Source organism: Pogoniulus pusillus, chromosome 15 (assembly GCF_015220805.1).
Source record: "Pogoniulus pusillus isolate bPogPus1 chromosome 15, bPogPus1.pri, whole genome shotgun sequence".
NCBI classification, from domain to species: domain Eukaryota; kingdom Metazoa; phylum Chordata; class Aves; order Piciformes; family Lybiidae; genus Pogoniulus; species Pogoniulus pusillus.
The window spans coordinates 24,891,267-24,905,416 of NC_087278.1; the positions used below are offsets into that span (position 1 = coordinate 24,891,267).

General features: G+C 53.2%; 2 protein-coding genes across 2 annotated transcripts; both read left to right on the forward strand.

The window, feature by feature from the left end:
* The first annotated feature begins 27 nt into the window (after positions 1–27).
* On the forward strand, positions 28–2,137 carry RBP5 (retinol binding protein 5). The gene is made up of 4 exons (XM_064155844.1): positions 28–688; positions 922–1,100; positions 1,518–1,619; positions 1,997–2,137. The coding sequence occupies exons 1-4, from the start codon at positions 616–618 to the stop codon at positions 2,048–2,050; spliced, it is 408 nt and encodes a 135-aa protein (XP_064011914.1). The 5' UTR covers positions 28–615; the 3' UTR covers positions 2,051–2,137.
* A 5,143-nt stretch (positions 2,138–7,280) lies between these two features.
* On the forward strand, positions 7,281–13,359 carry LOC135182079 (complement C1r subcomponent-like). Its single transcript, XM_064155845.1, has 10 exons — positions 7,281–8,192; positions 8,407–8,599; positions 8,786–8,929; positions 9,062–9,258; positions 9,715–9,862; positions 9,944–10,065; positions 10,570–10,648; positions 11,035–11,175; positions 11,431–11,505; positions 11,886–13,359. The coding sequence occupies exons 1-10, from the start codon at positions 7,608–7,610 to the stop codon at positions 12,686–12,688; spliced, it is 2,487 nt and encodes an 828-aa protein (XP_064011915.1). The 5' UTR covers positions 7,281–7,607; the 3' UTR covers positions 12,689–13,359.
* Positions 13,360–14,150: the final 791 nt, after the last annotated feature.

Consider the following 14,150-nt stretch of genomic DNA (forward strand, 5'->3'; position numbering starts at 1 on the left):
ACTGCGATCCGGACAGGGCTCGGAGAGGGGCGAGGGCTGAGGGGGAGACTTCAAAATTGGCGTCTGGGGCTGCAGGGTGTCGCGGGAGGAAGAGGCTGGGGCGCACTGAGGAAAGCCTGTGGGTGGCTGCCGCTGCTGCGGACTACGTTCGGAGCCCGCCGGGGGCCGGCAGGGTGGAGCTGGTAGCCTGCCGTCGCGTCTCCTCGGCAGGGAGGCTGGGGTACTGCTCTGCGCAAGCTGGCAGCCACCGGCGCTCGACAGTGTGAGAAGGGGTCGGTGCCGGGGGAAAAGGGCCATGCTGCTGGTTGGCATCCGAGAATTTACCGAGAGTAGCCCCCGAGAAGGGTTGAGAGTGAGGAGGTGAGCTCTCACGTCGCTCTCACGTCCTTCCGCGGCCGGGGCGGGGATGCTGGATGCAGGGTCAGGCCCGGCCTTTTCCGCGCCCCCCGGCGCAGGGACTCTTACTGCGGCGGGGAGGCCGTGAGCCCGCCTGCCCCACAGAGCATTCTGCGCCGTGGGAGTAGGACCGGCACGCCCGGCGAGCGAGCTTTGTCCCGGCTCTGTCCCGATCCCGCTCCTTGCTCTCGTTTCTCCTCGCCGGCCCTCTGCCCCGCGATGCCTCCCAACCTCACTGGCTACTACCGCTTCGTCTCTCAGGAGAACTTGGAGAATTACCTGCGCGCTTTAGGTAATTCCACCCTCATCCTGCTCTCTTTCCTACTTTCGGTGAGAAGTTAGGAAAGGATTTTGGAACTCTCTGGAGCGTCTGTCTGTGACTGTCACTTCTGCGCTCGTGGTGGGTGTGGGGAGGAGGATGACGGCTGGGGCTCCCTGACTGCAGGAGTGCAGGAGCTCCGTGGGAACGCTGGTAGAGAAGGGACCCAGTTCAACCCCAAGTCCCCCCTCCCTCTCGCCCTCCAGATATCAACGTGGTCCTGCGGAAACTGGTTTGCCTCCTGCAACCCGACAAGGAGATCATCCACACAGGAGATCATATGGTCATCCGCACCATCACCTCTCTGCGGGACTATGTGATGGATTTTGACCTGGGAGTCCAGTTTGAGGAAAACCTGGAGCCTGTGGACGGGCGGAAGTGCCAGGTGAGTAGCCCAAGCAGTGCAGGTTGGCAGCAGACCGGGATGGATTACAAGTTGAGGGACTAGCTGAGCACCCAGCCCAGAACTGATGTGCCTCTGCAAGTCCAGGTTCTACAAGTAAATCAGTCACAGCAAAGGGGAAGAGCACCAAGCAGACAGGAACCCAGTGCTTTGGAGTCGAGAGGGTACTGTCCTCTGGAGCAGAGCCCTGGAAGGACACAGCATTCACCCACTTGAGTGCTCAGCTGCTCTTGGAAGCCAGTGGGTCATTCACCTACCACAAAGCATCCATCTCAGGAAGCCACCAGAGACCCCAGATCAGGGACTGCGTTTCAAAGTGTGTCTGAAAGAAACCCTGTTGTTAAGACCTGGCAGTGCAGCTTTCGGGACCTCCCCTCCTTTTTTTCCTGTTTTTCTCAGACAACTGTCTCCTGGGAGGGAGATCAGCTGGTGTGTGAGCAGCTCGGAGAGAAGAGGAACCGAGGCTGGAGGCACTGGCTGGAGGGGGACCGGCTGCATCTGGTGAGGAGGGGTCCAGTCCAGCTCACTGAGTCCCATCACTGGGGTGGGGACACAACACACAGCGACGGGCTCTGAAGCACGGCAGTTTCCTTCCAGCTCGTCTCAGACTTGAGTCACAGCTCAGTGGGAGCTGCCGTAAACATCCTCGCCCAGGGTTTAAAAGTTAACACGGCTTAGCAGAGGCCATGGCTCTGCGCTGCAGCCCGGCCCGCTGCAGCCGTGGGAGGGCCGGGAAGGGCTTGCAGCAGCTTGCAGCCCGTGAGGCTCCAGCTCACAGCGGGAGGGCAGGCGGGGCTGCGGCGGCGGCAGCTGGGGCTTGGCCAGAGCGGTCAGCAGCCAGCCTCAGCTCCTCAACTGCTCTTTCGGCCTTTTCGCAGCGCATGACTGTGGAAGATGAGGTCTGTGTGCAGGTTTTCCAGAAAGTGAAGTGAGCGCCCTTCCTGCAAGAATGCCTGGAGGGAGCCCACTGCCAGCTGCCCCGGATTAAAAGCAAGCAGGAGCCGAAGGCGCTGAGCCCACCCTGTGGCGGTGTCTTTTCTTAATACCTCGCCTCACAGCCGAGGGGTGGAACGGGATGAGATCTGCGGTCTACAGGCCCAGGGGGGCCGGGCTGTGAGGAGGACGAGACGGCCATGGGGAGCCTGGGGCGGGTGATGAGTCGGAAGCGGCACGGAGGGGTCCTTTCAGAAGAAGGGCTGGGGAGGGTGTGGGGGTACCGCGGGTGTGAGCAAGGATGCCTAAGGCCTGCCCCCTTTCTGCAGCCACCAACACCAGAACAACAGATGTCCTCTCCCATCCCCTGGCGATCCTTGAACAGGAGGGTGGAAAGCAAGACTTGACCTTCACAGTCAAGGATTATAAGATAATAGTGTGAAATCCAAGAGCTGGGGCAAAGGAACTAGGCACATGCTTCACAGCACTCCAGAGAAGGTCCCATGGATGAGGAAGGCTCAGGCTCTCCTACTGGTGTAACCATGGCCACGACTTCTAGCCCTAGCACTCTTCTGGCAGCATCTCCCCATGGCCATTATAGCTGCCCTGGTTCACAGCTCCTTTCTGTAGAGATCAGGAAAGAACCAAAGGAGATGAGGTGTCCTGAAAAGCCAGGCCAGTGCCCAAGACTGAGATGTCCTTTGATGAAGACACCAGATGAGAGATACATGAGCCAGCCAGCAGGCAATTATTTCTGAAGGACACTTGTGGTTGTGCCCCAAGATAAGGCTGAAGGGTAGGAGATGCAGAAATTGTAGTTACTGACATCACAGAGAAGCAAGAGTAGTCAGATTTGGAAACCACAGGCTCTTTTCAAGATGAGAAAATGCGTTTTTTTTTTCCTCCAGCAGCTCATCTGAAGAGCAGTATTTAAAGAAACATCTTTCAGGCAGCTGCAAAGATCAGTGCCATGAGAAACATCCATTCAGAACAGGGGGTAAGCAAAGGGCTAGGGAGCTGCAGCTCTCCTTCAGCCGTTGACACTTGGCTCTTCAGGTTGTCTTTGAGGGCATCCTAGGCTACAGCACCCTGTCAGTATCTACAGTGCAAGAGTACTACTGGGTGGGACACAATGAAACCCAACAAGCAGTCATAGCCATGCCATCTAGCGTGTCCTTTACCTGCTGACCTCCACAAGCCATCGTTCCTTCTATGACTACTGGGGTCAGTTTTGGGCCTCTTCCTACAAAAGAGGTCCTGGAGAGCGTCCAGAAAAGGGCAACAAAGCTGGTGAAGGGTCTGGTGAGGAGTAGCTGAGGGAACTGGGATTGTTTAGACTGGAGAAAAGGTTGGAGTGAGGTGTGGGTTGATCTCCCTAGTAACAAGTGATAGGATGAGAGGAATGGCCTCAAGTTGCACCAGAGGAGGTTTAGGTTGGGTATTAGAAGAAACTTCTTGACTGAAAGGGCTCTCAAATACTGGAACAGGCTGCCCAAGGAGGTGGTTGAATCTCCGTCACTGGAGGTGTTTAAAAGTGGTAGAGGTGTGGTGCTGAGGAACACCATTTACCATTAGGTTTGGCAGAGTTAGAGAATGGTTGGACTTGATCTTAAAGATCTTTTCCACTCCAAACAATTCCATGGTTCTACTATATTCTAAAAAGCCTCTGCATGATCACTGTTGTAGCTGAAGCTGGTGTAACTATTGCCCTCTTCGTCCACCTCCATCTGCTGAAAGCCCTTCTGAGCTGTTTCTGATCCTCTGGTGATTGCTTCATAACTCACTTCACCATGTCCAGGCTAGTATCTTCCAGATCCTGTGATCAGGAACTAATCAACTAATTTTAGGACCTACAGCACAAGCTGGCACAAACTTCAGTTTTCTGCTTTGTTGGTAGACAACTATTGCAATAAGGTGGTCAGCCAGACCCTTCTATTGCCTTGCCAATCACACTTTTGTCATGTAAGCCCATGAGGTAAGGGGCTGACTGAATTGCTTCTGACTGGTTGTTAGGCATCATATATCCATAACAGCCTCTGATCTTCATAGAATCACAGAACCTTCAGGTTGGAAGTGACTCAGAGGTCATCTACTCCAACCTCCCCACCAGGGGCAGGGATACCTCTCAACTAGACTCAGCTGCTCGAGGCCTCGTCCAACCTGTCCTTGAACACCCCCAGGGAGGAGAAATGCACAACCTCCCTGGGCAGCCTGTTCCAGAGTCTCACCCTTGTACTGAAGAACTTCATCCTAAGGTCCAGTCTAAGCTTGCTCTCTCTCAGCTTCAAACCACTGTCCCTTGTCCAGGAAGCAGGTGGTTGTGCCAGAATCCTAGACAGGAATCATACCCATTTAATGTAGTCCATGTGTGTCACAGTCATAAGAGACAGCACTCAGACCTGTTCTAAGGCTTTAGTGGGTAACTGCAGCACCAGTAATTCACTGTTTCTTCTTTTGTGATGATGTTGTAGGTGTGATGCCCAAGTCAGGTGGTGACTTTGCACAGCAAAACTCTGCTCCTGAGACACAAGTTTGTGAGAGATGAGGATGCTTGCACAAGGCAGAAAATAAGTTTTGATATGCTCAGTGGTAAGCCATTGGATAGTGCAAATCTGGCTGAGTGAAGCCCACTCTGCCAGAGGTAGTGTCCCCAGAAGGCTATGACAGGTAGTCAAATCAAGGGGTTGAAGGTGGAGTGCCCTGGGAAAGAAGCTCAGTGTTTATCCGTGTGGCTCTTGTGTAGGATAGTATAGGTGGTGTAGCTGTAGGAGGCCCAGCTGGGGTATTTCTCTGTCTTCCTTGTTTAAGTTTGAGGATAAAGCATCCAGCCTCTCAGAGGAGAGGGTCTGCATGTCAGAGCATGATCTCATAGCCTCTGAGGCTGTAGAACGAGCTCTCTTTCCAATGACCTGCAACATTCTGGGCTCAAAGCATGAGTCTCATCTTTCCATAAAAGGATGTTGGCATCTTTGTGCTGAAGACCTACAGTTTCTTTGCTTTGATATTGTCTGGATTTATTGTCCAGTCTTCTTGCAACCCACCCAAGTCAAGCAGGCAGCATATGGTTGCTAGTTTTGGCATCCTGTATTCTGCCCTGAAGCAAAGGAAGGAAGAAATCTTCCTGAGGAAAAGTGGTGCCAGGTGCTCCCTGGATCCTGCCTCATGTGAAGAAAATTGCACAGGTCATTTGAAGTGGAACACCTTCAGTGGGAGCACTGGAGCAGGGCTGAGGGCATAGCTGTATTGTCCAAATCATGTGGATCTATGTGATGTACATTAGAGGTGGGCTGCTGCAGTTGGACATCTCCCAGCTGGTCACCTGAAGTACTCTCCTAGTAGCCCAGAGGTTGTTACTGGAGTGTGGGAAGGAAATTAAGACATGGGAAATGTGCCTTCAAAGTTCCATGGGTAACTCCCAGCACTGCCCCTGGGATACTGGAAGACACTGGAATGCTCAGATTCCATGGAAGTGACCCTCAGTCACCTCTGTCCATCCACACTCTGTAAGGCAACACTTCCTACTGCTGACCTGTTCGTAGCAGGGCTCAGAGTAGTTTCAAGTGCTTGCCAGCTGCTCTCCAGATGTAGCTTCTGAGTAAAGCTCTCTTCCAGTGGGACAGCAAGTGAGCAGAACGTGCTCTGGCACAACACAGCAGCAAGCCTGCCCAGGTGCGTTCATCACAGACGAGATGTTTGGATATCAGGGCACCCTGGGGTCATGCTACCCACTGAAGTCTCTGTTCTGAGGTGTGGGCCCATGGGGTGTTTCTTCAGAGGCGCTCACTGCGTGATTGTGTGGTGGTGTTCAGCCAATATTGGGAGCTAAACTACAGTGGTGGTTCTGTAAGTCAGTGACCCCTTCCCAGCAGAGAAGGGAAAAGAAGCCCTGTGTGTTAAAATGGAAATGGATTTAATGAAATCTAATGCCATGATAAAGTGTCCAAAGTGAGGGTGTGAGGGAGAGCAGTAGATGTTAGCTACCTCAGCTCCAGCAAGGCTTTTGACGCTGTCTCCCACAACATCCTTGTACAAAAGCTTAGGAAGTGTGGGTCAGATGAGTGGACAGTAGGTTGAGAAAGGGCTGAGGGAGAGAGCTCAGAAGGTTGTGGTCAATGGTGCAGGGTCTAGTTGGAGGCCTTTGGCTAGTGATGTTCCCCAGGTGGCAGGACTGGGATCAGTTTTGCTCAGTATCTTTATCAATGACCTGTCTGAAGACACAGAGTGGAGCCTCAGCCAGTTTGTGATGGTACCAGACTGGGAGGAGTGGCTGTGCTGGCATTCACTCAGACCTGGACAGGCTGGGACCCTTGTGAAGTTCAGCAAGGGCAAGTGTAGGGTCCTGCACCTGTGGAGGAACAGCCTCACGCACCAGGACAGGTGAGTGGTTGACCTCCTGGAGAGCAGCTCTGCAAAGGAGGGCCTGGGAGTGCTGGTGGACAAGTTCACTGAGCCAGCAACAGTGCCTCTGTGGCCAAGAAGACCAACAGCATTCAGAGGTGCATTGCGAAGAGTGTGGCCAGCAGGTTCAGAGTGATTCTCATCCCACTCTGCTGTGCCCTAGGGAGGCCTCATCTGGAGTATTGTGTCCAGTCCTGGGCTCCCCAGTTCAAGAGAGATGGGGAGAGAGTTCAATGGAGGGCCACAAAGATGCTGAGAGGGCAGGAGCATCTTTCCTATGAGGAGAGGCTGAGAGACCTGGGGCTGTGTAGCCTGGAGAAGAGCAGTCTGAGAGGGGATCTGATCAATGCTGATCAATATCTAAAGGATGGGGGGAAAGAGGATGAGGCCTGGCTCTTTTCTGGGCAGTGGTGCCTGGACAGGACAAGGGGCAGTGGGACACAAACTAGAGCACAGGGGCGTAAGGAAAAACTGCTTTACTGGGAGGGTGCTGGAGCACTGGAGCAGACCGCCTAGAGAGGCTGTGGAGGCTCCTCTGGAGTTCTTCTGTGCAACTTGATGTAGTCGAACCTGCTTGTGCAGGGAGATTGGTCTCGGTGATCTGAGAGGTCCCTTCCCACCCCACCACAGTGGGACTGGAGGACGCTGTGGCCAGCAGAGGGCAGCAGGCGCCGGGCGCCGGCCCGCTGGAGCCGGCGGTTCCTTTCGTTTCCCTCCCTCTGCCCCGGACCAGCGGGCAGCGGCGTTGCCGCGGGCGTGCCGCGGAGCGCAGCCGCTGCAGGACGCGCTGGGGTGCGCGGCGGCGGAGCGCACAGGCATGTGAGTGGGGCGGCTGGGGAGCGGGGCAGCGCGGCCGCGGCTGTGCGGGCAGCTGAGCGCAGCGTGAGACCTTCCCAGCAAGGAGAAGAGGTCCTGCTCGCTACGCCTCCCCTAGAGCTTTGCTAGCATGTAGAGGCGAGGAAGAAGGATCCTCCTGCCCGGGTGGTGAGCTGCTTGCCCAGGGGCCAAACGAGGAGACCTGCAGAGTGAGGGAAAACAAAATCGAGTGCCAGCCTCGGGGGAGAGAGTGCGAGGCGTGACTGGGGAGAGAGCTGCCCCGGAGGCACTGCAGGACTGCTCCTTAGCAAAGCGAGCTTGAGCTCTTCAGCCCCTCAGCAAATGACCCGGGCAAAGATCCTGAGCTGGCAGCAGCCAGAATGTCCTACTGCCCCAGCGCCCAGGGGAGCCAGACCTGCGCTGGTGCTGACATGGCTCAGGGGGTGCACTTGTGCTCCTTCCAGCAGCTCCTTCAAGCACTTTGCTCAGTCTCTGGTGTGTGATGCGTGCTGGAATGTGGGCAGCACTGCTGCCTTCATTTCGGTTCCCTTCCTTGTTCCTAAGGGATCCAAGCCAGAGGCTGGACCTGCAAGTAGGCCTTCTTTGTTTAGATTCCCCTTAGTGCACAAGTCATCTGTGAAGCCTCCTCTGATTTTGGATGACCTAATTTTGTGCAATGTCTGGTTTCATGTTCACAGGAATGTGCCTTTTCCCTTATGGGCCTTCCTCTTTTTTGGAGTGACCAGTTCCAGTCCAGTCCCAAGAAACCTTTCTGGGCAGATCAGATCTCCTGGTTATCCCAAACCATATCCCAACAATAACAGCAGCAGTTGGAATATCCATGTCCCAGTAGGCTACATAGTGAAGCTGACTTTCAGATATTTTGATCTGGAGCCATCTGAGTCCTGCTTCTATGACTATGTTGAGGTATGTGCATAGGTACCTGGGCCAAGGGGTGGCTGGATTTGGGAGTCTAGTGGCCGCCACATGCAGTGGTTCTCCATTGACCTGGCCTCTTCTCATGCTTTCCATAAAGGAAAGGAGTTAAGGGTGGAGATGAGTGGAGGAGGTACTGGCAGCTCATGGCATGGAGCAGGCTGAATCTTGGGGGGCTGCAGTGATTTCCCCTTGACCTTGACAGATCAGAGCAGACAAGAAGAACTTGGGTCGATACTGTGGCCAGCTTGAGTCAACCACAGGCAATCACCCAGGAAGAAAGGAGTTTGTTTCTAAGGGGAACAGGATGCAGCTGGAGTTTCACTCTGATTTCTCCAATGAAGACAACGGCACAGTGATTCCCTACAGGGGCTTCCTGGCCTCTTACCAAGCTGTGGGTGAGTAGGCAGTGCCCTCAGCATGCAGGAAGGAGCCTGCATGGCACAACCAGTTTTAGTTTTAGTTCTTGTCAGGCAAATAAAGAGAAGCTGTAAGCAAGCACATGAACCTCTGTGTGCTTTGAGTGTACAGCAGAGAGGCTTAACACTTTCCTCCCCTTGTCTCTCTATCTGCTATGTCTTCAGACCTTGATGAATGTGACCCTAACAATGCTGCTGCACATGATGAAAGGCCTAAGTGCCAGCACTTCTGTCACAACTATGTGGGTAGCTACTTCTGTTCTTGCAAGCCTGGCTACCAGCTTCAGAGTGATCAGCACTCCTGCAAAGGTAACTTGAAATTCTGAAAGACGAGAGGGCTCCAGGGAAGGAACCTGTCAGCCAGGAAGGGTGGGAGCAGTTGACAGCGCTGCAGAAGACACAGCTTCACAGGGTGACCTCTGCTTGCTTCCTCTCCACCAGTACAGTGCAGCAGTGAGTTGTTCACAGAGGCATCTGGGTACCTGAGCAGCCCTGAGTACCCCCAGCCCTATCCTGGACATCTCCGCTGTAACTACAGCATCCGTCTGCAGAAGGGCCTGTCTATCATCCTCCAGTTCTTGGAGCCCTTTGAGATTGATGACCACCAGCAGGTCCACTGTCCTTATGACCAGCTTAAGGTACTGAAGATTGGCAAACTCTTCTTCCAGCCCTGCTGCCAGACCTGGCCAGGAACTGTGGGGACACTGTTAGGATGTGAAATATGGGATCAGCAGAAGGAACATGCCCCAGTATGAAGGCCTGAGCTCTTTGGTCCCTCCCTCAGTGCACTTAAATACCACTATCCTGGAGTCAGAGGCTCTGGGTGACAGGCACTAAATGTGGAGCCAAAAAAGTTGCCCTTTCAGTTTTATCTCAGAATTTGAAGGGGTTGACAGCTCTGATCCTCATGATGAAGGAGAAGCAGAGCTTGTGGCAGGTCAGCTGTTTGTTCTGATGTCAGCAAAGGTGGATCAGACAACCAGCCCTGGTCAGCACCACAAGCAGTGTGACAGGCTTGGTCTGGATCACAGTGGGGATACTGGGGCAGGAGGCATGTGTGTTTGTGTCACTGTGAGAGGTGTTCTCCTCACCAGGTTCAAGCACAAGGGAGAGAGATTGGTGAGTTCTGTGGCAGGGAGTCACCTGGCAGCATTGAAACCAAAAGCAATGAGGTGGACATACTCTTCCTCACTGACAAGTCAGGCTTCAGCCGTGGCTGGAAGATCCACTACACCTCAGAGAGTAAGACACTTCCCTGGGGGCAGCTGCAGCCTGTCTACAGCATTTGCTAACACCAACTCACTTTGTGCCTTTCTCTCACAGAAGTACGATGTCCACAGCCTGTCCCACGGGATCCGTTTTCCATCATCAGAGACCTGCAGCCTGTCTATCGATTTCAGGACTACTTCATTGTCAGCTGCAAGGCTGGGTATAACCTGATGGAGGTGAGGTCCCTTCTCCACTCCAGCCACATTCTGGCTTCTCTCCAGTTTGTGTCCTTCACCTCTCAGTAATTTCTTTGGAGACTTCACCCATGACACCCTCTTGCAGTTTCTGTTTCTTTCTTGCTTCCTTCCTATTGGCTCTCTTCCAGTGGTTTCTCCTTTCCCAAGTCCCTTCCTTATGCACTTAGAGTTTCATGAAGCCCTGGTAGAAGATGAGTGATGTAAAATCAGACTCCGTGCAGAATGTGTTACCTGCTCCCTTGCCATTCATTCAGTTGCCAGGACTGGGTAGTGCCTCAGTCTTGGCACAGCTTTATGGTTGCTGACATCTTGACTTGTCATGAGTTGGTAGCCTGTGGCAACCAAAGAGGACAGCAGCTAGAACAGACTGCAGAGCAACAACTGTTGGCCAGCAATGAAAAGACAGGCAGATAATATTGTGATGTGGGACAGGGAAGGTGAGGCCCCACACACCCCCCAGAGATGGTTTTCTTTCCCATGCAGGGCGACCGAAAGCTGAAGTCCTTCACGGCTGTCTGCCAGGCTGATGGGACATGGCATCAACCCCTGCCCCGCTGTGAAAGTGAGTTACCTGAGGACTGGGATCGTGCCCCTGTTGCGGTCTTTCCTTTCCAAGAGCATGGGGAGTTTGACCTATCTGACTACATTTGTCTGTGGCCATAGACAGTGGGTATGCTGGTTGGAAGGACCTGTGGAGAGCCACTGTTGACTTCCATTACATCTTTCTGCTTGCAAAACCAGCAATGATTTTCCTCAATATATTAAAAATTCACTAAAATGTTGCTATTATGTTGTAACTTCCAAAAGAGAAAGATCCTACTTTGAGATCCATGAGGAACTGCTGCTCTCCTCCTGCTCTCCAAACTAGTCCTTCACATCATGGCTGGGAACCAAACCTGCAGGCAGTGAGGCTGTCCTTGAGTCATCTCTTGTTGTTTTTTTTTGTAGTTGTGAACTGTGGCAACCCTGCAGAGCTGCCCAATGGAGCATTCAGCTACCTTAACACACCTGCAAACAATGAGTACCAGTCAGTGATCACCTACCAGTGCAATGAGCCATATTATCACCTTGTCACTGGAACAGGTGGTGGTGAGTCCTAATCCCACACAGACACTGACATCTGTGCATGAAGACAACTCAGATTTCCAATTAAGAGTTGTCTCTGCTCCCCAGGCTTAAGGCTCAGACTTTCCACCTGTGAGAGCTCTCCAGCCTTTTGCTGGCTCTGCAGCCTAGCTCCTGAGCTTGCTGTCTCAGCCTGTTCCTACCCTGCCTCATTCTAAAAGTCATTATATCCCTCCTGCATGCTCTCCTTAACTGATGAACTCCCCTCTCCTCCTACAGACAGGTTCACCTGCTCATCGGAGGGAACCTGGGTGGATGGAGATGGTCAGGTGAAGATTCCTGCCTGCTTGCCAGGTCAGTAAAGAATTCTGACTTAGTCTGGTGTTCACTGATCAATGCTTGCGGTCACAGCAAAGCCAGGACAAAGTGCAGGGAAGGGGGTGAGGATAATGGCATTGGGAAAGAAGAGAGGCAGGCAAAAAAATAAGATGGAATTGAGCAGTCTTGGTGTAGAAAAGAGAAAGAGAAGCCAGGGCAACAGAGGGCAACATGCCCAGGGAGGTGGTGGAGGCACCGTCCCTGGAGGTGTTCAAGGGAAGCCTGGATGAGGCACTTAGTGCCATGGTCTGGTTGACTGGCTAGGGCTGGGTGCTAGGTTGGACTGGATGATCTTGGAGGTCTCTTCCAACCTGGTTGATTCTATGATTCTATGATCTTCTTGCATCTCTCTGCAGTGTGTGGGAAGCCAGACAACCCTGTGACTGAAGTGCAGCAGGTCTTGGGAGGCAGGTCAGCCAGGAGAGGCAACTTCCCTTGGCAGGCTCTGACTGGCATCCACGGCCGAGGGGGTGGTGCGCTCCTGGGCGAGCGCTGGATCCTGACTGCTGCCCACACCGTCTTCCCCAAAGGGGCAGGGTACCGCAACGTGAGCCTGGACCAGCTGGCAGAGGAGACTAATGTTTTCCTTGGCCACACCAAGGTGGAGGAGCTCCACAGGCTGGGTAACCACCCTGTACGTAGGATCTTTATCCATCCAGATTACGACCCTGAAGACGAGTACAACTTCAATGGGGACATCGCCCTGCTGGAGCTGAAGCACCCAGTAACCCTAGGCCCTGCAGTGCTGCCCATCTGCCTCCCAGATCCCACCGACACCACCTCCTACCTGGATGGACACGTGGGCTACGTGAGTGGCTTCGGCGTGGAGAAAAACTTCATCTCCAATGAGCTGAAGTACAGGAGGCTGCCCGCGGTTGCCCAAGACAAGTGTCAGCGCTGGCTGGACGGCAAGAGCAGAGATGTACCCATGGTCTTCTCTGAGAACATGTTCTGTGCTGGCTCCCTCACAGTCAAGCAGGACACGTGCCAGGGGGATAGTGGCAGTGTCTTCACGGTGTTAGACGCTGCAAGGGGTCGCTGGGTGGCCACTGGTGTTGTTTCTTGGGGTATCGGCTGTGGCGAAGGCTATGGCTTCTACACCAAGATCCTCAGCTACTTGGACTGGATAAAGGGGATAGTGAGGGAGGACTGGCTCTAAATGTGATGAAGGATTGCTGACAGCACAGAGATGTCCAGGCACAGCAGATTGCATCTACAGCTTCTGGAGTTATCCCAAAGGCTTCTTAAACACACAGGCAATGTAGTCTGTAGCATGAGCTCTTCTGAAGGCCACTACACTGTTTCACAGAGTCACAGAATGTTAGGAGTTGGAAGGGACTTCCAGAGATCATCCAGTCCAATCCTTCTGCCACAGCAGCATCACCTAGGGCAGGTCACACAGGAACACAACCAGGTGGGTTTGGAATGTCTCCAGAGAAGGAGACTCCACAAGCTCTCTGGTTTGATGGATTCTTGGTGGTAACCATCAGAACTTCAGAACAAAGCACATCAGAACCAAACTGTTGGCAGCTTTTGGGACACATTTGTGGACATTGTAATTCTTTCAGATCTTATAACTGGATGAAGCCTTAAAAATCTGAGGAAATGTCATGGCAACAAAACGAGTGTTTGAAGTGCTGAGGGCATCATCAGACTCCTGCAGTCTGCTTCCGTGCATGGGAAGGTTGCAGGGCAGCAGACTTTGTGAAAGGATGTGGAACTTTGTGCTGAGGACAATGTGCATTTGCCCATGAGTGAGCCCATCAGTGCTCATGAGATTTGCCCATCAGTGAGGTCCTATGAATATTAAAGGCATGGCTGGAGAAATGAGCTGGGATTGGTTTCTGTCTTTGTCTTTCACAGCTGCTGAGTATTTCCCATCACCGAAGGTCAGTCGTGGCCTTTGTGTAGGGCTTGCTTCACCTACCACTGAAGTGCTGCCGAGTTCTGCAGCATTTCCACGTGTGGCAATTGCTCACCTGTCACAAAACTGTTGTGAGATTACCCAGTCTGAATCTCCAGGTGGCTTCAGAGCAGGCACAAAGAAGCTGTCCTTGTGATGCCGCATGCAAAAGAGAGGGAAGACAGCAGCTGGTGTCAGTGAGAAGAGTCCTGGACAGAACCAGAGTTTGAGGATGGATTTTTTTAATGCTCTATGAGGTAAAGCCCTGACGTTTTATCAGTGCTATAGACAGTGGGATCAAGGGCACCAGCAGCAGGTTTGCAGAGGACACCAAGCTGAGTGGTGCTGTCTATATGCCAGAGGGTGGGATGTCACCCAGAGGGATCTGGGCAAGCTGGAGAGGTGGGTCTGGCTGAACCTCATCAGGTTCAAGAAGGCTAAGTGCAGGATCCTGCACCTGGGTTGGAACAATCCTTGCCAATCCAGGCTGGGGAATGAGGAGATGGAAAGCAGCCCTGAATCACAGAGAGAACTGAAGTCTGCAAGAGCTTGCCAGAGGAACTCTGGAGGTAAGGAGATAGTTGCCTTCTCGCACTGCTCTCTGAGACACAGCTTCAGATCTTCTCAGGTGCTACTGTCAGCCCCTGCAGAGTGATCTGTGACACTGCAGAGCAGGTGTCAGTCGCGCTGTGATCTCCGGGGAGCAGAATTCCATGGA

What these genes read in the sequence shown, in the direction of transcription:
- RBP5 (XM_064155844.1), top strand. Translation starts at nt 616, where the DNA reads ATGCCTCCCAACCTCACTGGCTACTACCGCTTCGTCTCTCAGGAGAAC. An exon ending in GAATTACCTGCGCGCTTTAG is followed by an intron (nt 689 to 921) that starts GTAATTCCACCC and finishes CTCGCCCTCCAG; the next exon opens with ATATCAACGTGGTCCTGCGG. An exon ending in AGGGGGACCGGCTGCATCTG is followed by an intron (nt 1,620 to 1,996) that starts GTGAGGAGGGGT and finishes GCCTTTTCGCAG; the next exon opens with CGCATGACTGTGGAAGATGA.
- LOC135182079 (XM_064155845.1), top strand. Translation starts at nt 7,608, where the DNA reads ATGACCCGGGCAAAGATCCTGAGCTGGCAGCAGCCAGAATGTCCTACT. An exon ending in GGCCTCTTACCAAGCTGTGG is followed by an intron (nt 8,600 to 8,785) that starts GTGAGTAGGCAG and finishes CTATGTCTTCAG; the next exon opens with ACCTTGATGAATGTGACCCT. An exon ending in GATTCCTGCCTGCTTGCCAG is followed by an intron (nt 11,506 to 11,885) that starts GTCAGTAAAGAA and finishes ATCTCTCTGCAG; the next exon opens with TGTGTGGGAAGCCAGACAAC.